This window comes from Acanthochromis polyacanthus, chromosome 12 (genome assembly GCF_021347895.1).
Source record: "Acanthochromis polyacanthus isolate Apoly-LR-REF ecotype Palm Island chromosome 12, KAUST_Apoly_ChrSc, whole genome shotgun sequence".
Lineage (NCBI taxonomy): Eukaryota > Metazoa > Chordata > Actinopteri > Pomacentridae > Acanthochromis > Acanthochromis polyacanthus.
Window position 1 is genome coordinate 27,196,899 of NC_067124.1, and position 8,759 is coordinate 27,205,657.

General features: G+C 39.1%; 1 protein-coding gene across 1 annotated transcript; it reads right to left on the reverse strand.

Annotated features, from left to right (window-relative positions):
* Nucleotides 1–2,161: 2,161 nt before the first annotated feature.
* Nucleotides 2,162–7,149, reverse strand: LOC110950833 (cysteine-rich venom protein latisemin). The gene is made up of 7 exons (XM_051957413.1): nt 7,086–7,149; nt 6,317–6,417; nt 4,345–4,435; nt 3,839–3,981; nt 2,952–3,040; nt 2,727–2,809; nt 2,162–2,564 (listed from the first exon to the last, which is right to left on the reverse strand). Exons 1-7 carry the CDS (start codon nt 7,147–7,149, stop codon nt 2,428–2,430), a joined length of 708 nt encoding a protein of 235 aa, XP_051813373.1. The 3' UTR covers nt 2,162–2,427.
* Nucleotides 7,150–8,759: the final 1,610 nt, after the last annotated feature.

An 8,759-nucleotide genomic window follows, 5' to 3' on the forward strand; every position in this document is an offset into this window, starting at 1 on the left:
TATCTTAAAATGACTTTTGACTGAAATCTCCCAGACAACAGCAGACACACTAAACTTTCCAGTACTATTCCTGTTCATATGCTAAAGAGTTTTACAAAGGGATTTGTTCATATAATAGCTACTAGCCTGATTTATGGAATGTATCATAAAAAGGGGGAAAAAATGAGGAAAATTGTTTTTTTTCCCCCAGAATTATCATAAATTACAGTTTTATTTTTCGAAGAAAGAAATATTCCTCCCTGCTGTAAAATGACTTAGATTGTAAAATTAATCTATGCTACATACATGGACATGTTACCAGAGTGAAAGACTTCGTTTTCACTAGAGGGGGTCTTTGTTTTTTGTCTTCACCATCTCCTGATAAATCAAAAGTCCAAATTTTGGAGTCTTCAACTAAAGCAAATGCTTTTACCACACTACCACCATACAGTTGAATACATATGCAGTTGTATATAAATAAAAAATACATTGTAATACATATTGTCCATATTATATGTCAGCATTAATACAGGATTATTCAAAAAGAATGAACCAATTTCATTACGCAATATTGTAATAAGGAAAAGGAATAGAAAACTCCAGCCAAGTCACAAGTATTCCACTCACAATCAACTTTTATTTGATGTTTAAGGGCATCAAATGACATCGAGTAACAACAGCAATCAACTCAGTGGATCGTGATATGCTGATATGCATCTGGGAGGAATTCTGTCATTGATGTTGCCCGTGCTGCAGGTGGGGGCCACATTGAACACTTGTAAGACAGGAAATAAAAGTTGATTGTGAGTAGAATACTTGTGACTTGGCTGGAGCTTTCTATTGCTTTTCCTTATCAAAATATTGTGTAATGGAATCGGTTCAAGGCTGCTCAGTGGAGTAAGTGGTTAGCACTTTCGCCTTGCAGCAAGAAGATCCCTGGTTCGAATCCCGGGGTGGGCCTGGGATCTTTCTGCATGGAGTTTGCATGTTCTCCCTGTGCATGCGTGGGTTTTCTCTGGGCACTCCGGCTTCCTCCCACAGTCCAAAAATATGCTGAGGTTAATTGATTACTCTAAATTGCCCGTAGGTGTGAATGTGAGTGTGATTGTTCGTCTGTATATGTAGCCCCGCGACAGACTGGCGACCTGTCCAGGGTGTCCCCTGCCTTCGCCCGAGTCAGCTGGGATAGGCTCCAGCACCCCCCGCGACCCTAGTGAGGATAAAGCGGTATATAGAGGATGGATGGATGGATGGAATCGGTTCATTCTTTCTGAATAACCCTGTATATAAAATCCCGAAAATCCAGTCCATTTGGACTCTTACAAACTGTATAATGAGAATTCATATTGGCCAATAGGCATTGCTAAATGTGTTCCTTTTACATTTTTCTCTCTACCTTTAATCAAAACCATTACATTTCCATCCATGTTCTCCTGCTTACCCAAAATCAGACTGTGATGGCAGCAGGCTAAGCAAGACATTCCAGACATCTCTTTCCTCCCCAGCTCTTTCTGGGGGATCCTCAGGCGTTCCCAGACCAGATGAGAAATGTCATCCCTCTAGCAGGTTCTGGGTCCATCCCCAGGTCTCATTTCAGTTGCACAAGCCTGAAAATCCTCCAGAGGAAGGCACCCAGGAGGCATCCTAATCAGATGCTTGAACCACATCAGCTGACACTTTTTCATAGGAAGGAGCAGCAGCTATAATCCCAGCTCCCTCCAGATGCTCGACCTAATCACCCCATCGCTAAGGTGAGTCCAGGCACTCCATGGACAAACTAATTTTGGTTATTTGTATGCACAATCCACACTTCTTTCAGTCACTACCCAGAGCTCCTGAGCATAGGTGAGGGTTTTTAAACATAGATTGACTAGTAAATTCAGAGCTTTGCCTTCTGGCTCAGCTCCCTGCATTACTGCTGATGCTACACTAGTCCATCTGTCCATCTCATGCTCCATTTTCCCATCACTTCTAAACTAGATCCCAAGATACTTTTACTTCTTCGCTTGAAGCAGCAACGTACTCCCAACCCAGAGGAAGCAGCCCTCATTTTTTAATTTAAAATCAGCCACAGAACAGAATGCATTGCCTGTTTTTATGTAGTTCTGACTGTATGTGAAGAATACTTGTTTTGTAAGCATTGTCTTCTGCAGGTTGAATGGAACAGAACATGACACACAAGTTTGATGAAACTCCCCAAAAGTGTTTTTATTGAAGATACATAGTTTACAATCCCAAAGCATCCCTTTAACTTGAGGGCATGAATCAGATGCTTTTTTTTGTTACTTTTTTTTTGGTTTTTTCTCATGCTCTTTGCGTGTGTCATGAGTGTCTTGTTAATAGCTTACAGAAGACAGAGGACAGTTAGCTTATTTCAGAAATGACAAAGAGGTACCTATGTGAATAGCAGAAGGTCAAAGAAGAATTTAAACACTGGATGGTTTGTCTTTAGGCTATGGGAATGATTTCAGTGGCACATTTGCAGGAAGCAGGACACCAGGCAGACACATACTTATTGCTGCATCCAGTTGTGGTTTTCAAGGTTGGACAGTTGATGTACTTGTTCACGTAAGGACACGGGTTGGCTACAGAAACAAAACAAAACAAAAACATAAAGTTATCAAAGCTCATTGTCTTCATTATCCTAACAGTCACCATCACAGCTCTCTCCTTTCCTGGTAATTAAACATCACATTTACCATACGGAGAACAAACGGTGTGTTTTTATCACCATGTCCGGTACTTACTGCAGAGTTTGTCCTCACAGTTGTTGGGACAGGAGCCACAAGAGGGTCCTTGTTTGTAAGGTTCATAAGGTTCGAAGTTTCCTCTGTTAAATGAAAAGGAAAGTGTTTGCCTCACCTCATCTGACTGTGAAAAAGACTCATTTAATATATTAATATATAGATAGATTCATTCTTAAATCATATGCAAGTCATTTTGGGTTTGAAGGGTGTAGAGGTGTCACGTACGCTCGGTAATAATGGCAGGCGTAGTAATAGATGCCATTAGAGCAAAGTGTTGCTCCACAGCCGACCTTGTATGAGCTGTTCCATATCACCTGACGACAAAAGCAAAATGTAATTGGTTTTAGTGATACTGCAGTTTGTCAATTTACGTCACTGTTACTTAACTCACTTGACGCCTGAGTTTATTTACAACTAAATAAGAAAAAAGTTGTGTTTTTGCTGTCCAGGTGATGCTAAAACAAGTTGAGATTGTTCATTTGTCTATTAAAAATAGAACAGATATATAATAATTAGGTCCCACTCCGACCAATCCTATGAAAAACCAATGCTTGCAAAAGGTTCCAAGGTACATTGTGAATATGCTCAAACCGGCATTGGGGGAGTGGATACACTATCTGTAGTCTGAATGAAAGTGGTATGATGCGAATTCGCGACAATAGGCACTTGGTGTTAAAAAACACCAAGTGCTTTTTAATGCAGAATTAATAATAATATCACGGAAATGTACTTACCTAACTTAAGTATGAATGTTAAGCTCAGTATTGACACTGACACTTTTATTTATATGTATTTTGTTCATATCTATCTATCTGTCTGTCTGTCTGTCTGTCTGTCTGTCTGTCTGTCTGTCTGTCTGTCTGTCTGTCTGTCTGTCTGTCTGTCTATCTATCTATTTCTTGTGTGTTTTTAGTCTTTATTCGTGACTGAACCGAGAAAGTGAATTTGCAGAAACGAAAACAAATAACGGAATAAATGCTCATAATCCACAGTATCTGAGTCTCAAGTACAAGTAGTGATTTAATCTACTGTTAATAGAAAACACTGGCTATGGCTGCTTTAATTTAAAAAAAAAAAAAAAACATAAATCGAACTTTATGACCTGTTGTTACCTGTGTATAGTGACCGACACTTTGTCCGTTGGTAGATCCAGTGGGATAACTGTAGCGTGACACCTCACTGTGCCAGGCATTGATAACATCCGTCCATGAGGTCAGAGCAGATGAATAGAACAGATTCTCACCTAATTGATATCCTGCACGATGGTGGGAAACACATAACAGCACCACTGATTAACGAGTATCTACAAACACACCACTTTGTTTATATATCCCAGTAGATAAAGTTATTTAGATAAAACAGGGTTCGATAAAAGGCCTATTGATGGTAATCTCTTGAAAGATAACATATCCTACTCTGTGTAATTTGTTATTGAAAGAAGGTATTAAGACTGAAGATAAGATAATGTTCGCTGTGAGTCTGACCATCAATCACAAGGTTATTCAGTTTGCAGGGAACCTTTGAATGCATCTCTGAGGTGTTATGTAAGGTCCTGGAATACGTGGTGCAGAAAAAATATAAACAATGAGAGAAGGAATAAAAGAAAGGAGGAATATACCATTGAGCTTGCGAGTGCTGGGTGGTCCATGAGCCAGAGTACACTTGTCGACCCAGGCCTGGGCACTGACAGCGACCTCCGCGCTATAGTTCTGTAAAAGACAAATTAAGACACAAAAAAAGATTTTACCCCACGTCTAAAATGCAGAGGGAAAAAATCCATGCCCCATCTCCATTTGTGATTTGAAACATGATAGAAGTAGAAGAAAGAAATATCAAAATATGTCCCACTCTGACTCCTAAAATATTAAACGGTTTTGACTGACGTGGTCTTGCAATTTCAGAGGAGCCAGCGTTCTGTTCAAGCAGCTCAAAGCCAAAACTGAGATCCAAAATAAGCATTTTTATTTTTACTTTCCTGCTGAAACCTTACACCTCAAGACACACAACTGTTTTGAAAAGGACATACCCAAAATGTCTCATGCTGACTGATAATTTGCAGCGATTGAATAAGTTGAAAAATATTGATTTTAACCTAAGTTGCGACGCTTGAAAGTTTTAAAGTGAAAATATTAAGCTGTGACAGACAAACTTTTGTATTTCAAACTGAATTTATGTAAGATCTATATAGTACATGGATTTGAGCTGCTTGAATTAGCAGGGATTTAGAGCAGGGGTTCACAAACTTTTCAGCCCCAAATTAAACTACTAAACTACTATATACAGGGTGTCCTTAAAGCCTCTTTACAATTTTAAGAATTTATTACAAAAGCAGTTGATAACATATCTTGTTTATTAAAGTGTGCAATCACATTGAAATAATGTGTTTCAGGTATCCTGTTGGTGGAAGAGGTGCTGTTAAATGAAACCCTAAAAAATGGATGCTCCTCAGACCTTGGGTTGGAAGGGATGGGCCAGTTCCTTGGCCACCACGTTCACCAGATATCACTCCCTTGGACTTTTTTCTGTGGGGTTATGTTAAAGATATCGTGTATCGAACAAAGATACGGGACATTACTGACTTAAAGCAGAAGATTTCTGATACCATTGCCACCATTGATGAGGCTCTGCTACAGCGAATATGGCGAGAAATCGAGCACCGTCTTCATGTGCTTAATGTAACTAATGATGCCCATGCAGAGGTGTATTAAATGAGGTAGAAAATACTTTGACAACCACTGATTACAATAAAACAAATCTGGTTAAGATATCTTATCAACTGCCTTTGTAGTAAATTCTTCAAATTGTAAAGAGACTTTATGGACACCCTGTGCTATTTCTATCTTTTGTCACAACTATAGGTAAACGGTGCTATTTACAATCACTTTAAAATCAAGCAGCCCCCCATTGGGAGCCACTAGCTTCCAATTAACCCTCCTGTTGTCCTCATTTACAGGCACCAAAAAATATTGTTTCTTTGTCTGAAAAAAAAAATCCAAAAATTCAGCAAAAAAATTCCCCCAATTTCAGATAATTTGCAAAACCTTCAGGAAGAAAATTCCAATAATTCCTTAATAGTTTCTCTTAAAAGTTTTATTTCAAGAAATCCCCCAAATTTGGCAAGAAAATTCTTGTAAATGTTTTCAAAAAATGAGTAAAAATTTCCCCCAAAAAAATCCTAAAAATATCCAAAGTGATTAAATATATATCAGTAAAACTTCTAATATTTTTTTAAAAATGTTCTTAAAGAAACATTTTTAAAGATTTCCCAGAAATGTTTAAAATGTGGACATCAGAAGCTTCACTTCATATTGTGAAAATTTTTTTCTCTCCACATTTTCAAACTTTAAAACGGGTCAATTTTGACCTGCAGGACGACACGAGGGTTAGGTCTGAGTCACTGTCATTAATATCAAACTTTGCGACACTGATTCTGAAAAGCTGCCATTGGCATTTATGATTTTGAGGTACAGTAGACCTCATCCTTTTCATATTTTTCCCTCTTCCTACAGGCAAGTGATAACAAATGCTGGTAAATATCAGCAGACACTCTCTGAGCCCCTTTCGTTGTTTGAGTAGAAAGCAGGTCTGACCATTTTCAGCATGTTGGAGGCTGTAGGCTGAACTGCTCTCCTGAAGGCATTGTGCTGGTCCACGATCTCAGCCTGAACCGATGTGTTTGATGGGCAAATGCCTACACAAGTGCGCACACACAAACAGATAGATATGCACACACACTTAAAACCAATGTGTAAACATCAGATTAAAGGCACAGTAAGGACCGATATGTACTCTGGTGGCTTAATATCCATGATATGACTCACAAATGTATCCTGGTTTAATTGCTCTGAAATGGCTAGACATAACAAAAGAACACAAACAGACGACTAGGCCAAATCCTATAATCTTATTGGGAGACTTAGTGGTATGGTTTTAGCTAATGCTAAAAATAAAATCTCTCTGTAAAGTAAAACCCGCCTGCTGTATTTAATGTGGTACTTACCTTCCTGTGGACACACCATGGCACAGACCAAAGTAGATTGGAAAACAAGAGAAAATTCAGGTTAATTTCTCATCAGTAAAACAGAGGAGAGAGAAATACTCTAATTTTTCCTTCTGTTGGTACCTAAATGTTGTTTTAACTATGTGATAAACTCCAAGAAAACATAATACTCCAGTCTAAAATGCAGTGAAGTCTTACACAGAAAAAAAATTGCTACAGCAGAATGAGTAAGTCATAACTTCAATCATGTACTGTGATTTGTTACATAGGTTTTCTATCCAATGTCAAACACTTGCAATAAATAACAATGTGTTTTGTGGTTCATCATATAAGACTCAAAAACCTGACTACACTTCTACTCACCAGAACACAGGCAGTGTGCACTTGATGCAGCGCCAGGATGCAAATCAGAATTCCAAGCATTTTCCCAACAGAATGGAAGAAAACCTCTGAATAATGAAGCTGCAAAACAAGATTCAAGTTTTATTGCAAGAATACAGATCAGCTCACATGCAAATAGCATTCTTAACCAAAGTCATCTTTTCATTTATAACTGAACATCAATCAAATTGTTAAGAAGAAAATGCAATAAAAAAAATCAAATGCACGCCTTGCTGTTTCAGTGAAAGAAGGTTCTCCTCTGGACTGCTGGATATGCTTCTTATATAATTCTATTTGTCATCGAAACATTTTTAAAGATGCTTAAAATATGTTTAAGGAAACCTCGAGCTGACATACCTGCACCCAGGGTTTCAGGAGGAGGAGGTGAGCTGGCACTTTCCTCTCCCTCCTTTTATAGATCTTGATCAGCTGCTTACTACAGTGAGAAATATAGCACATCCCCCATGGGCTGATGATGATGCAGCACTATCCCGGGCTTTAAACACTGGGTACCGGACAAAAACAAGTTTATCACTGAAGAGGCTTTTTCTTCCAAACAGTTCAGTTGACAGGCGAGTAAACAAGGTATTGTTAAGCCCGAGGGTGTAGTGGCTGCCTGATCTATTGCTCGTGTTTGCACAGCATATAGTGGAAAGTCTTCTGAGGTCAAGGCAAACAAACGAAATGGAGCCCTGGTAGATTACAAGATCAAGCTGTATGGTCATGTATGTGTATGGATTAAAGTCACACAGCTTGTGTAGGCACAAAACGCACCCATTGCTTGCTTTGGCACCAGGTGATTGTGAACCATGTGTAGGAAAAGGAAGAAGGAGATCTTTTAGATAATTCAACCCTTTTTTTCTGCCAGCGTAGGACTGTGTTTGTGGCTGCTGTTTCTTATATAAACCTTTAGTGCATGACTTCGGTCTCCTTGAATTAGGCATTCAAAGTACAAGGAGTGATCAAAATGTTCAGAGACAGTGTCTACAAAAATCAATCAGGGTACCTGGTTTGAGTTCTGCTGCCACCCTCGTGAGGTGGTCTTTTCTTGCAGCAATGCTTGCAGCACACCTCAAAGTCCTGTTTTGTGAACATTGTAAGCATGAATCTGCTAAACGGTGTCAAAGTAGAGATTCTTCAGCTTCATTTTGGAGAGGAGGAAGAGGTTGCAAGGAGCCAAAAGTGGCAAGTAAAGCAGATGGGAAGAGAGGACTGTTTGTTGTGGCCAAAAAACCTGTGCATAATCACCGTGCTGTGACCAGGCACACAGCACATTGGAGCGTCCACATACTATCATGCCACATTTCAGGTTGTTGAATGTTCTCCTGCAGACACGTCAGGACAAAACAGAAGCGCTCTGCCTTTACAGTCCGATCCTGGATAATAAATTCCGAAAGCACAACTACATTAATGCTGAATATAACAATAAACATTCTTCTGTGGCCTGCACTATAAAGCAGAATTTAGGGATAGTGAGCTCCCTTCAGGTTTAACTCTGGACTTTTGACGACTACAAAGGTGGTTCACTTCTTACTTATCGCCCTGTGAACTTATGCTGAGCATCTAATCTTCTCCAGAGAAGATCATCACATGAAAAATCAACATGCATTTAAAAACCACCTAATGACAAACCGGTTCTCTTAGAAAAGAGC

Bases quoted from the DNA above. Each gene is read 5' to 3' on its own strand.
- LOC110950833 (XM_051957413.1), bottom strand. From the start codon at position 7,149: ATGCTTGGAATTCTGATTTGCATCCTGGCGCTGCATCAAGTGCACACT. The intron at 3,041-3,838 runs GTAACAACAGGT...TTTTGTCGTCAG, and splicing joins GTGTCGGTCACTATACACAG to GTGATATGGAACAGCTCATA. The intron at 2,565-2,726 runs GTAAGTACCGGA...TTGTTTCTGTAG, and splicing joins CTGTGAGGACAAACTCTGCA to CCAACCCGTGTCCTTACGTG.